The 15,275-nt window shown below is 30.2% G+C and overlaps 3 protein-coding genes across 3 annotated transcripts; all 3 read left to right on the plus strand.

Moving 5' to 3' along the window:
- Nucleotides 1-105: 105 nt before the first annotated feature.
- LOC127143775 (phenylacetaldehyde oxime monooxygenase CYP71AN24-like) lies at nt 106-2,681 on the plus strand. The gene is made up of 2 exons (XM_017044555.2): nt 106-1,658; nt 1,925-2,681. The coding sequence occupies exons 1-2, from the start codon at nt 738-740 to the stop codon at nt 2,195-2,197; spliced, it is 1,194 nt and encodes a 397-aa protein (XP_016900044.2). The 5' UTR covers nt 106-737; the 3' UTR covers nt 2,198-2,681.
- Nucleotides 2,682-6,084: 3,403 nt separating this feature from the next.
- On the plus strand, nt 6,085-7,873 carry LOC127144192 (phenylacetaldehyde oxime monooxygenase CYP71AN24-like). Its single transcript, XM_051079773.1, has 2 exons — nt 6,085-7,026; nt 7,273-7,873. Exons 1-2 carry the CDS (start codon nt 6,085-6,087, stop codon nt 7,810-7,812), a joined length of 1,482 nt encoding a protein of 493 aa, XP_050935730.1. The 3' UTR covers nt 7,813-7,873.
- A 1,701-nt stretch (nt 7,874-9,574) lies between these two features.
- LOC103483957 (cytochrome P450 71A1-like) lies at nt 9,575-11,685 on the plus strand. Its single transcript, XM_008440839.3, has 2 exons — nt 9,575-10,659; nt 10,979-11,685. Exons 1-2 carry the CDS (start codon nt 9,700-9,702, stop codon nt 11,600-11,602), a joined length of 1,584 nt encoding a protein of 527 aa, XP_008439061.2. The 5' UTR covers nt 9,575-9,699; the 3' UTR covers nt 11,603-11,685.
- Nucleotides 11,686-15,275: the final 3,590 nt, after the last annotated feature.

The following is a 15,275-nucleotide window of genomic DNA, read 5'->3' on the forward strand; positions in this document are numbered from 1 at the left end:
TTTTAAATTCTTAAAGCAATTAGCTTCTTTGTTGTGGGATTTTTAGCTCATCCTTTATGGACAGAGTAGTTTGATTTAAATAAATATACCTAAGATGATTCCCTAACTCCATCATATACACAAAATGTGATATATATTTTTTTAATATTTAAAGAAAAAACAGAAAGAAAAAGAAAAAAAAAAAACGATTCAAATTAATGGAATAGGAAATCGGATGGGAAATGTAAGGAAACATGTGGACGTAAAATGGAAAGAGAATTGATGGAATATAGAATGGAAAATGACAAAATTGTACCTAAATGAATGATTATTATATTGAGAGACATTTTAGTTCACAAATGCTATTTCATGGTGAGAGATAATATGAAGTATCTAATCAAAATTTAAGAAGAAAGAAGAAGCAAAATTTGCAAAATGTGATGAGATCGTCTATGAGGTAGGTTTTAAGCTAAAATTTGTCTTTGGAGACAACTTCGACACATATAGAGACTTTAGGTCGTGTGTTGTGTACTTCATTCTATGAAAAGGCAGCTTTGTGTGCATGTAAATGACTAGCATCTTATATCAACGATGGTGATTTAAGTTCTTAAGCTAAGAGGGTTTTGACCACATATTAATTTCATATTTCTCTTTTGGATAGAGTTTATTGCCTTCCCTTTCCATTATAAAATGTAGCTTCATATCATAACCTTATATACAATTCATATAAACCATACCCTCGAAAAAGAGGAAGAGAAATGGATCCAACATCCTACCAACAAACCACCATTATTCACTTTAATCTCTTCTCTTTTCCTCTCATCTTTCTCTTCCTCTTCTTCCTAATTTTCTCACTCAAACTCTTATCCACCAAAAATCCATCGGTCAGCAACTTACCATCACCACCACAACTCCCAATAATTGGCAACCTTCACCAATTAGGCAACCTCCCCCATCGCTCATTGGCATCTCTTTCAGAGAAATATGGTCCCCTAATGCTTCTCAAACTAGGCCAAACCCCAACTCTCGTTGTCTCGTCATCAAGACTAGCTAAAGAAGTAATGAAGTCTCATGACAACATCTTCTCAAACAGATCCCAAAACACAGCTGCAAAGTCCTTACTCTATGGATGCCATGATGTGGCCTTTGCTTCCTATGGAGAGAAATGGAGAGAGGCAAGAAAAGTTTGTGCTATGGAGCTTTTGAACCCCAAGAGAGAGGAGTATTTTCAACATGTTAGAGATGAAGAAGTTGAAGAGCTTGTGAAAGAGATTATTGGTGGGGATTCATCATTAGTGAATCTTAACAAGCTTCTTCTATCAACTTCAAATAATATAGTGGGGAGATGCGTTTTGGGAAAGAAATTTGAGGATGAAAGTTATGGGTTAGGGGAAGTTACAAGGAAGGCTATGGTGCTTTTGGCTGGGTTCTGTGTTGGGGATGCGTTTCCTTGGCTTGGATGGATTGATGTGTTGAGAGGATTTCGTGGACAACTCAAAGGAACATTTCAAAGAATCGATAAGCTCTTTGAGAAAGTCATTGAAGAGCATAGGGACAAGATGAAGAATGGTGATGATAATGGATGTTGTGAGAAGGACTTCGTGGGGATTATGCTCAAATTGCAACAACACAGTCTTGATTATCATTTCACCATGGAAGATTTAAAAGCAATTTTACTGGTTTAATCTCTTTCTTTCTATCTTTACATATAGAGTTCAGATCAGAATTAGTAACTAACCACATTTTTCCCTTTATCTCAAATGAAAATACTGGACACCAAACATAGATACTATGTTGATATAATATTAAATTTACGTTCATCACTATTAACTTAAGTTTTCTAACTTGGTTTTTTTCGTACCCTTATATCAAAATGGTATTTTAACATTTCTACTACTCAATTAGAAAAGGAATAATATAACACATTTTCCAACTCAAATTGCAGGATATGTTACTAGGCGGAACCGTCTCAGCAGCAGCAAGTCTGGAATGGACAATGACAGAGCTAATGAGAAATCCAACCATCATGAAAAAAGTTCAAGAAGACGTCAGAACAATAGTTGGTAAAAAATCAAAGATTGAAACAAACGACATTCAAAAGATGGATTACATGAAATGTATTATAAAAGAGTCTCTAAGGCTCCACCCACCATCTCCTTTATTGCTGCCACGAGAAACCATGGGAAGTGTCAACCTTGAAGGCTACCAAATTCCATAAAAAACAGGGGTTTTGATCAATGCTTGGGCAATTCAAAGAGACCCCAAAATGTGGGAAAGACCAAATCAGTTCGTTCCAGAGAGATTCATGGAGGAAAAGAAATCAATTGATTTCAAAGGTCACGACTTTGAGTTTATTCCATTTGGGAGTGGAAGAAGGAAGTGCATTGGAATGTCATTTGGGATTGCTTCTTTTGAATATGTATTGGCCAATCTTCTTCATTGGTTTGATTGGAAGCTTCCAGATGGGGAGTTGTTGGATATGACTGAACAACATGGCCTCTCCGTTTTCAAGAAGCTTCCTCTCAAGCTTATTCCAACTCCATATTCTCTCTAATTTTTGGTGTTTCCTTTACTTTAGGTTTTAAGTTTACTTCTACAAAATCCTAACAATGAAGTAATGAACCTCTTTTGTAAGAGTGACCATACACACACACAGTTTGTTTAATTATGAAGTAACAATGTGAAATATATGTTTACAAAAATTGGGTTTCTTCTTGATCTTCTTCTTCCACTCACCTATACGTTTGAATTTTAAATCCTTAATAGCAATTAGGGAGTGGTGTTCTTTGATGTGGATTTTTTACAGTATTTCCGGTGCTTCAGGGTACGATGGGTCTTCAGATCACCATTTTGAGAGGCCATGTTTGGATTCGATTCGCCCTAATGAATTTATCATTGGACCATCCTAAATGTATCCATATGCACATATAGTTATACATGTCTTATATCGAAAAATTATTTTAAATGATTTTATTTTAAATAGTTACAATTATAATAAAATATCATGAGTTATTTGTGATAGATCCCAATAGACATAGATAGTAGTCATCGTAGATGAAAGGTTATAATTTGCTATAATTTATGAATATGTTAGTTTATTTTATAATATTTGAGAATAAATTTCATATTTCGTGTATTAATTTTTTGTTTTCAAATCTCACTTTTAAAGATGACATATATTTCTTAATATAGGTTAATCATATTTTAAAAAATTCTTAATTCAGGCCCACCAGTGTGGATTGACTTAGAAAAAAGTGCTATTCAAAAGATCTATTTTTATTTAATTAAACAATATTTTTTTGGTAAAAACGGATTAAAATACTTTTAAAAAAACTTTTTTTGACAAATTTTTGAATACTTATCAAATACTTCTTCCTTTTCAAAACAACTTATTTTTAAAATTAGACACTTGAAAATATATTCCAAACACACCCTAAAACTAATCCTTTTTTCAATGCTCCACGTTTATTTTAGGGATAGTTGCAAATGTAGTAATTATATTCAAAATAATTAAGTATATAACAACATTTTATAATAATTGCAATTATAACAAAATCTATCAAAATCTATCAATGATAGGAGTCTATCACCGATAAACCATGTAGCAAATATTGGTCTATCACTGATAAATCATAAGAGTCTATCAACGATAGAAGTCTATCACTGTTATATTTGCAATTTTTTTAAAATATTGCTACATACTTAATAATTATTCTAAAAATTGCTACTTATTCTAATTATATTTTATTTTAAACCCTCAACCCTACAAGACAAAATAAATAAATAAATAAAAGAAAGTAATATTTGTTTATATATATTATTTATTTTCACTTTTGGTAATTTTTATTATGTTTTTTAAATTTCACTATTTTTCTCTTAGTTGATTTGTGTTTGGAACTTTTGATTAATTTTCATCTTAAACATTTATAGAAAATATCAAATCCATTAATTTATTTTCGTTTTTATTTTCACCTTAAATCCATATGCATTTTTGTTTAAGTGTTTAAACATTTTGGAATTTTCAATTGTTTTTCTTCTTTTTGGTGAAGATTGATAATCTTTTTATAAAAGATTCATAGCTATTGAAATCAAAGTCTTTGTTTTTTTTTTTTTTTTTGTTATATTTTAATTATTAGATAATGAAAACAAAGATGTGCTGTTGTTAATACTTTAACATCAAAGATTCCCTTAGATTTATAGGCATTGAAATTAATTAATGGGATGAATTTGGAGGTGAGTTGAATTTATGTAACATTGTGATAGATGACAAAATGAGATAAGAAAATAATAATGTTAAGAAATATAATTATATTGTTACTAAAATAATGTAGGGAATGAATCATAGTTTGTATAGTAGAGAAAAGAGTTGCACTTTACAAAGGTTTTTGTTTTGCTAAATTTAATTTTGTATTTCTTTTTCATTATATTAAATACTTAACCATTCTTATTTTTCAGTCATTTAATTTCATATAGTTTTTCCTTTTATGCAATAAGTTTTAATTTTATGACATCTTTTTTTTTTTTTTCATTAATCATGGATTGTTTGTGTTCTGATGTGTGTTACTAGAAAAGAAGAATTGAGTAAAAATTATTATTTGGACTTTTGTTGAAAAAATTAGCCATTATTTATATTATACTATTTTAATATGATTCCAAAGTTACTCATTTTTTTTTATATTTTTGTTAATTGTCAAACTTAAAATTGAGGATTTTTTTTTTTGTCAATTTAATTGTTAATTTGAAAATCCAATCATCAAATCTCAAACTCCAAAATAGTATGAGAGAGAGATGTTGAATCAAAACCCTAACTCAGAAAATATTCTAAAAATTTGAATAAATCACTGTTTACATTTTGACATTATATATATATATATATATATTCATAAGGAACACAGCTAAAAGAATTTTGTGTTTTAAATGAATTAATTTTTCTAATTGTAAGTGAGGCAAAAAGATTAGGTTAATTAATTATTAATCCTCATGGAGCAGCTTGATGTGATGTAAAGTTTGGTTTAGGTTCTCGAACCAAATTATAATCATATCCATCCTCCCACCCTCATTAACATTATTAAATTACATTACTAACAATATATAACTATTCATATTATATATATAAATCCCACTTTAATTAATTGATTTATCTAATTTACTAACATAGACGCAATACGACTGACAACATATTCGACAAGTAGATCGTAAGATTACGAAAACAAATTAAGAAATTATTGGTAACCCAATTCGATGCAAAATCACCTTTTTTTTTTAGGATAGTATGTCAGGTGATTGAAACCGCGAGTCTAAGTTTTAGCTCCCCTCCCTTCTACAATATGCTTCTTCAAGCTTTGTATGAGATCCTCTCAATACACTATGGTTAGGTCCCTCTAAGAGTAAGATCTCCTCATACTCGTTGAGTTCAGACTCCCTTGAATACTATATAAAATGAGGAACATAAGATACTCAATAACAATACACGACTCAAAACGTTTAATGTACACATATGGTTGTTAAAATTTAAAATGAAAAGAGGTATAGTATGTATGTATATGTCTATGTATACATGTATATATATGAGAATAAATATTCCTTGCAAGAAGTAGAGATAGCTAGAGAAAGAGATCTACGAAATTGCAATCATAGGTTTTATATGCTATAGCCAATGTATTTGATATGTTGTCCAACATATTCAAATTTTACTTTTAATAAAATTAGGCCAACCAAAATATTGACGAAAACCCAATTAAAACGAAAAACTAAACAAATCTCTTCCTTAGGAATTTTTTTTGACTAAACCCAAAACTAAACTCTAAACCCTAAACCCTAAATAATATATTCATTTTCTTTTCCTTAATTTAATTTCTCAAATCTTTCCATTCCTTTATAAATTCAAACTCCAAATTAAATATCTTTTAACTACCATATTCAAATTTCAAAATCAACAAAATTATCCAAAATTTTTTAATTTTTAATTGGATTATTTCAATAATAATTCAATCTAATCTTTAAAACCAAAATAAACCAATTATTTCAAGAACAAAACTTTCTACTATAAATATGGCTTTGATATCTAAACCATTCTCCTCAAGAAAGAGGGAGTGAGAGAGAGAAATGGATCCAACATCCTACAAAAGTTTCCTCCAACTTGTGCGATACTCTCCATATGGAAAGAACATTGACGTCAATAATCTCACCTCTTTTTCAGTACTCATTTTCCTCCTTTTCCTCTTCCTCTTCTTCCTACTTTCACTCAAATTCTTGTCCACCAAAAACCCCAAAATCAACAACTTACCGCCATCACCACCACAACTCCCAATAATTGGCAACCTTCACCAACTAGGCAGCCTCCCACACCGCTCAGTGGCATCTCTTGCAGAGAAATATGGGCCTCTCATGCTCCTTAAACTAGGCCAAACCCCAACTGTTGTTGTCTCATCAACAAAACTAACTAAAGAAGTAATGGAGTCCCATGATACCATCTGCTCAAACAGAGTCCAAAACACAGCTGCAAAATTCTTACTCTATGGATGCCATGATGTGGTCTTTAATTCCTATGGAGAACATTGGAGACAGGCAAGAAAATTATGTGTTTTGGAGCTCTTGAGTTCCAAAAAAGTTGAGTCTTTTCAACATGTTAGAGATGAAGAAGTTGCAAGGCTAGTGCAAAAGATTGAAAATAATTATAATAAGGATAACTCATTGTGTGTGATCAATCTCAATGAGCTTTTGTTGTCAACTTCAAACAATATTGTGGGGAGATGTGTTTTGGGAGATAAGTTTGTGGAAGAAAATGATGGGTACTTTGGACAAGTTACAAGGAAGGCTATGGTGCTTTTGGCTGAGTTTTGTGTTGGGGATGTTTTTCCTTGGCTTGGATGGATTGATGTTTTGAGAGGATTTCATGGTCAACTCAAAGCTTGTTTTGAAACATTGGATAAGCTTGTTGAGAAAGTGATTGAAGAACGTAGGGAAAAATTGAAGATTGGTGATGATCTACCTTCTGAGAAGGATTTTGTGGGGTTTTGCTCAAATTGCAACGACAAGACGCACTTGGTTATCGTTTCACTAAGGAAAATTTCAAAGCAATTTTACTGGTTTTGTTTCTTCTCTCTCTCTTGTATGCACGCGCACACCTATTGCTACATGCATTATCTTGACTTCGAGAATTATAACTTTGGATGCAACTATCTTTGTAAATCCCTTCTCACTACTTGCATAAAATAATAAATTAATCTCATCCATCCTAATTTTAATTTTGATCATAACATAACTTCCTAGTGGCCGGGTGTCCAAATGCAGGATATGTTTGTAGGTGGAACAGACACCACAGCAGTAAGTTTGGAATGGACAATGACAGAGCTGATGAGAAACCCAACAGCCATGAAAAAAGTTCAAGAAGAGATCAGAACAATAGTTGGTAAAAAGTCAAAGATTGAAACAAAAGACATTCAAAAAATGGAGTACATGAAATGTGTTATAAAAGAAACTTTAAGACTTCACCCACCAGGTCCTTTTTTGTTGCCAAGAGAAACAACGGGAAGTTTCAACCTTGAAGGCTACCAAATTCCACCAAAAACAACGGTTTGGATCAATGCTTGGGCAATTCAAAGAGACCCCAAAATCTGGGAAAGCCCAAACCAGTTCGCTCCAGAGAGATTCATGGAGGAAAAGAAATCAGTTGATTTCAAAGGTCATGACTTTGAGTTCATTTCATTTGGGAGTGGAAGAAGGAAGTGCGCATTGGATTGTCATTTGCTATTGCTTCTTTTGAACCTGTATTGGCCAATCTTCTTTATTGGTTTGATTGGAAGCTTCCAACTGGGGAGTTGTTGGATATGACTGAACAACAAGGCCTCGCTATTTCCAAGAAACTTCCACTCAATCTTATTCCAATCCCCTATTGTGTGTAATTTTTGTAATACTCATATATGTATTTGCAATATAGCAATTATATATAATGATATTTTAGAAATTTTGTTATATATTTTATTATTATTTTTAAAATTGCTATCCATCCTAATTATCTTAATCGATTTAAGTTGAATATATTGTGTAAAAAACCATTGAGTCTAAGATTAGAATCTAAGATTGATCTCCATTGGGCCTAGTGCTAGAATCTAAGATCTCTGTCCTTGAGGTTGGGTGTGGTTGGAATAATCATAATGAAAATCATCAACCATTGTTTTTCTCATCTCTCCCTCACATAGAGATAAAAATTAAAATTAAAAATAGTAAAATTAATTTTATTTTATTTTTATATATCCTGGAAATTTTTAATTTTATTTTTGTGTGATTGAGAGATGAGGAGCACAGATAACGGGATGCACCCAATTATTCTTAAAATGGAAGTTCCTTGTATTGACAATTTACTATATTAATATATTAAAATCTCCACAGTAGTTTTGTAGTTTTGCAGTCACACTCAAAGGGAAAAAACAAAAGTGATGCTAATGAGAGCCAATTCAAAAACTGTGGAGAGAGATTGAGGTTTGATTGAATTGAATGGTTTGTGGTGACCTATTCAATAAGATGACAACAAAATCAAGCAAGGGCCCCTTTCTTTAATTATTAGTGTTGGTCCATATTTGAAAACATTTCTTTTTAAACTCATTTTGAACCTCTAAAATATATAACCATCTCAACAAAACCCACAAAATGTTTTCCCAACACGTCTGGTTCAAACCCCCACGTAACAAAAAATATCATTCACAGCTTCATCTACAGCCTTTCGTACGTCTTAAACCACCAGTGATCTTCAATTGATGATTAGATCAGGTAGACCAATTTTCATTTAATGCCTATTGTGTGTATCTATATAAGTGAAGCATATTGATCGCTGCAGTACTACCTACAATTAAGGCCACCCTCTTTGTGATTTTTGTTTTTAGTCGGGTTCAAGTATAGTGGTTCATAATACTTTTCTTATAACCACTAATAAAAGTCATATATTTCTTGGAATAATGTATTTGGATGGTTGGGAATTTACGATTTACAAATTATGAAAATTAGATTCCATGTCATTTGTACTGCATGGTGAAATGGGTGATGAACAAGAACATACGTATTTGGGAAAGATTTCGGGGAATATTCAACTTAAAATGAACGCTTTAGATGAATCAAATATACTTTTATTTCAAAAAAAAAATTTAAAGACTAAAAAGATATCTTTTCATAAAACAATTTTTCTTAATCTAAAGCTACTCGACTGCAAACCATTTATTTTTTAGAAATGGACATATCAACAACGTCAGAGAAAGATTGTATTTATGTTTTCTTCGATGAGTAGTAGCTTTAGAAAAATATTGTATTTGTATTTGTATTTTCTTTTGATGATCGGTAGCTTTCTCTTTCTTTTTCATTGTAACTAGTTTGTTACTATATGGAACTAAATTATAAAAATTATGCATTTTCGAGTTTGAATTTTTTTTTTTAAAAAAAATCTGAAATTAATTATAAAAAAGCCATGAAAATCAGATTTCTAAAAATTAGGTTTTAATGATATTTAAATCAGATTTCTAAAATTAGGTTTTAATGATATAGGAACCACATGTTGGAAACAATTAATTTTCAAACCTTTTAAAATCACTCAAACACACACACACACCAAACACATTAGGTTAACTCAAGCACTTCTCTCCCAAAGACAATCTCAAACATCTCCTTATAAATATCTATAGAAGGAATACAAAGATCGATGCACAAACCCTCATAACAAAGAAAAAACAAATGGATCAAGACTCAAATTCCCAACACCTTTGGCTACAACTTCAACCACCATCAATATTTCAAGCCAATCCTATCTCTATTTCCTTTTGCCTTTTCTTCTTCTTCCTCCTTTTGCTAAAGCTATTTCTAAGCAAAAAACAAAGCCCCAATTTCCCTCCTTCACCACCCAAACTTCCCATCATTGGCAACCTTCACCAATTAGGAACCTTACCACACCAATCTTTAGCTTCCCTTTCCAACAAATATGGTCCTCTCATGCTCCTCAAACTAGGCCAAACCCCAACTCTAGTGGTTTCCTCACCAAAAGTGGCTGGAGAAATTATGAAGACCCATGACCTTAAATTCTCCAATAGACCCAAAACCACAGCCACAAATCTCATGTTCTATGGTTGCCAAGATGTGGGTTTTGCCCCATATGGTGATTATTGGAGAAAAGCTAAAAAAATGTGTGTTCTTGAGCTTTTTACCCACAAAAGAGTTGAGTCTTTTCAATATGTTAGAGATGAAGAAGTTGATATTCTTATCAACAAAATTCGTAAGAGAGCTAATTGTAGTGAGGGTTTGAATCTTACCCAATTATTGTTTCAAATCTCAAACGATATAGTGTCAAGATGTGTTCTGGGGAAGAAATTTGAGGATGAAAATGGGAAGAGCGAATTTAGAGACGTGCACTCAAGAAGAGTAATGGAGTTACTCGCAGCTTTTTGTGTGGGGGATTTCTTTCCTAATTTTGGATGGGTTGATGTTATTAGAGGAGTGGTTGGGGAAATGAAAAAGGTTTCTAAGATAATGGATGGATTCTTTGATATGGTGATTGAAGACCACATCATAAAGTTGAAATCAAGTGATAGATGCGACGATAAAAAGGATTTTGTGGATATCATGTTGCAGCAGCTCAACGATGAAGATGACATGTTTCATGACCATTTCACTAGAGACAACCTCAAAGCCATCTTAACGGTTTCTTTTCTTGATCTCTCTACTTTTCTTCTAATACTTGTTTAGGCTAACTACATTTTTAGTCCTTAGTTTTTAAAGAATATAAGGATTTGGTCAATGAAATTTCAAAATATACCTTTTTGATCTATGAATTTTTCTTAAATTTTCAAATATCCTTTTTAATCAACTTTTTTTTTTATCAATGTTCTTCGAAATTTGGAGATCAAAAGAACTCTATAAATTCAAAGATTTTCCAATTTCTCGTTCATACTACGTTCGAATAAATAAAACTGTGTGAATCAAACAGTAACAAATTTTAATTTTTACGTTTGAAATGCAGGACATGTTCGTAGGAGGGACAGACTCAACAGCAACATTATTAGAATGGACAATGGCAGAGTTGTTAAGAAATCCAAACACCATGAAGAAAGTCCAACAAGAAATAAGAACAATAGTTGGAACAAACAAGACAAAAGTTGAAACAAAGGACATTAACAAAATGGAGTACATGAAATGTGTAATGAAAGAATCTCTAAGATTACACCCATCACTTCCTCTACTTGTACCTCGAGAAACAACCACAGACGTGGTTGACATCGAAGGGTACCATGTGGCAGCAGGAACAAGTGTGTTTGTGAACGTATGGGCAATTCAAAGAGACCCCAAAATATGGGAAAACCCAAACCAGTTCATCCCAGAGAGATTTATGGAGGAAAATAAATCGATTATTGATTTTAAAGGGTCAGATTTTGAGTTGGTTCCATTTGGAAGTGGAAGAAGGAAATGCCCTGGAATAGGGTTTGGAAGTGCTGCTTATGAATGTGTATTGGCCAATCTTTTGTATTGGTTTGATTGGAAGATGGTCGAGGATATGAAAGGAGAAACGTTGGATATGACCGAAGAACATGGAATCACTGTTCATAAGAAATTTCCTCTTTGTCTCATCCCATTACCATATAATTAATATATATATATTATGTATTCTACCCAATTTTCTTGTATGGTTGTCCTAAAATGAAGAAAATTTATCGTAGTTAATTGTATTCAGCTCTCGATTTCAGCATCTAGTTATAAAGAAAATAAAATATACATTTAACATGACAAAAGATAATGTATTAGTTAAACCGTATGCAAATCAATTTCACTGTTTTCATGACCTTGGTGTAATTATAGGACAACACTTCTTACTATGTGTTTTAATTAATAATTCCAACATCTATTCATATACGGTATGTTTGTATGACATGTGAAAAATGTAAGACATTATAATTGAAAAGATAAATAATGTAATGCGAATGTAATAGTGTTGATTAAAATGGAACATACTAGTACAAATTCAAAAGTAGTTTTTGTCTTCTTTTTTCGATATTACAAATGCAATTAGACAACACTTTACACCTATCTACTAGTTTTTGTCTTTTTACAAGCATGACGTATTATCCAAATGAAAGGGATTGTCAAATTGTGTCTAAAAGCTAAAATCTTATTTTTTTAGGAGAGGTACAACACAAAAATTTTCAAGTAGTCATCCAATTTAGAACAATACTATTAAGACGGATCAAAAAAAAAAAAAATATAAATATATAAATATATATATATATCAATATAAACAAAATTATCATAAAATATATATAAAGTACTGTATATTATATAATATATTAACCTTCTTAAATCTGTATACTTTGTTCTAAAAAATATTTGAACAAACTTGTATATATACATCAAAGAAAAATTAAATAGGAGAGATAAAGTACCAAAGGATAAATCCATCCTAAAATTGTGTATAAAAATTGAGGACATTTGTGAAATATTATCTGTGAAGTAGGTAAATTTCTTAAATCTTTTCAAAAGAAAATTAATTCAACCAAATTTATTGGTTTTAAAATATAGCAAAGTCTACCAACAATAATTTATTAGTAATAGACTAATATTTTTTATCATTTTTGAACAGATAATTTTGCTATATAGACCAATATTTGATAAATTGTTTATATTTGAAATCTTTAGAAAATATTATTGTACATATAAATGTTTTGAATCTAATTAGTATATTTGCGACTGTACCTTTAAACTACAAATTTATGTACGAAACAATCGAAAAAGCCCAAACTCTATACCTTTTACCAAACCAAACTTTAGAAATTGGTATACTTTTATATGATCTGTTTATAAAAGAATAAAAACTATAGTATTTGGTTAATTAGTCATCCATTAATGGTGTTTTATTCAACAACTATCATCTATTAGTCTTCCAACCTTGTATTAGTCTTCAACATCTATCATCCTGTTTTATTTAGCAGTAGTAATGGACTATATATTATTTCTTCACCTCATATATAAATCAATTTCATTTTGATATCTACATCATTCTTTTTCTTTTAATTATTAATAGATGAATCTTCTTTTTTTTTTTTCTTGCTTGAAGGGTGTGTTATATATATATATAAATATAATATAAAGATCAACTTTTATTGAGATAGTTACAAATATAACAATTATATTCAAAATATTAGCATATATAGTAACGTTTTTAAAAAATTACAAATACAACAAATCTATTAGTTTCTTACGATTCTATCCATAATATACCCTAAGAGTAGACTTTGTTATATTTGCAATTTTTTTTCTATATGTTGATACACTCAATTGTTTTTTCTAAGATAACCTATTATAATAATTTCGTTTAGGTATATCTTGATTTTTTTTTTAAATTTCATTAAATGTATTCATCAACCCCATGAAGGTATAATTGAAAAATATCAAAATTTATGGGATTTATTTGCAATTCAAAATTCTTAAATAAATTGGGCTAAATTGAGAAAAACTATAGTATATATTTGGCATCATTTTAAATAAAATTCTATAATTTTTGTATATTTTAAATTTCAAACTTCAAAAATATATTTTCTTGGAGCATAACAAATATTGTAAAATATCTTAATAAAATAAATGTTGTTCTCTATCAACAATAAATGTAAATAGACACTCGATACCAATAGATGACATCAATATTTATGGTTCATAGACTATAAAACTTTATAAATCTATACAAATCATTTAAAACAACTTTTTTTACTTTTATATAACAAGTATATAAATATTTATATGAAAGAATAAAATATTTTGGTTTGCTGTAACGGTTGAATTATTAAAGTATTTTAGAATAATAGTGATCATATCTTCTAAAACGACTATAATAATATATCAGAAAAGTTTATATAATAAGACGAAAACGAGAATTTCTGGCAAATTAAACTCTTATTTGTTTTCATGTGGTCTACATCTACAAGAATATCATTTAGGGATAGTTGCAAATGTAGCAATTATATTTAAAATAATTAAATATATAGCAACGTTTTAAAAAAATTTCAAATATAGCAAAATCTGTCAAAATCTATCAATGATAAAAGTCTATCACCGATAGACCATGTAGTAAATGTTGGTCTATCACTGATAAATCATAAGACTCTATCAATAATAGAAGTCTATCACCGATAGACTTTGCTATATTTACAATTTTTTAAAAATATTTCTACATACTTAATAATTATTATAAAAATTATTACCAATTATAATTACCCTATCATTTAATACAAGAATAGATTGTCTGTATATTTTATGTGACTTGAAGTTGAAAAATTTTAGCCATCTATCATATCATACAAAGTACATATTCTCTCCTTCTTCCTTAAACAATGGAGAGAATCGGAAATTGATTCTTTTTGGAAAAGAAAACTATTCTTTAATCTCAAATTTTACAGCAATTTTATGTTGTATTCTATATAATATATTTATGTGATAATTTTTTATATTCGTAAATATCTTTATAAATTTTTGTTAATTGAAATAATTTTTGAAAGAAAATTAGAGAGAGAAGAAATCAAAGTATATCTTGTTTTCTTTAATGAGAATAGAGTACGCAATTACTCACTCATACCGCATGCCCATACCCATTTTTGTTGACCGAATGGACGACGGCAACCAATTTGCGTGTAGGAGTAGAGCAAATAACACAAACATTTGTGAACTAACCTGCCATCGGCTAAAAACTTTAGTTGCTGAGTTTGAGGAAAATTTTAATTATATCATCTAAAACATCCATCAAAGATCTCCATTGTTTCTTAAATGTAAGAAACTTTCTAACTCTGAGGGTGTGTTTGAAAGAAGGAAAGAGTTACGGAAGAAAAAAATTATAATAATCTTAGGATTATAATAATTTTAGTGATAATATGTGTTTGGGAAAAAGATTATTATTGATAGTGTTATGGTATTATGTGTTTGGGAGAAAAAATATGAAAGATAGTGTTATGATAGTATGTGTTTGGAGGAGGGATTATGATAGTAGTGTTATGATAATATGTGTTTGGGGGAAGAGCTATGATTGTAGTAATTTAAAAAACAATAATAAGTTTTTGATTGGATTATTTTGATAGAGTAATGTAGGGTTGTAAGAAAGTAAAAATAGGATAAGATAGGGTTATTTATGGATTAGGATAACCCTAATCTCCCTTTATCATAGTCCTTGGACCAAACACGGTTTGACCCAATTTTCTAATCTTTTTTTCCCTAAAACCCTACCCCAAACATACCCTAAGTATTAACTTTAAATTTTATAATTCAATTTAAGACTGTTAGAA

Source organism: Cucumis melo, chromosome 12 (genome assembly GCF_025177605.1).
Source record: "Cucumis melo cultivar AY chromosome 12, USDA_Cmelo_AY_1.0, whole genome shotgun sequence".
NCBI classification, from domain to species: Eukaryota; Viridiplantae; Streptophyta; class Magnoliopsida; order Cucurbitales; family Cucurbitaceae; genus Cucumis; species Cucumis melo.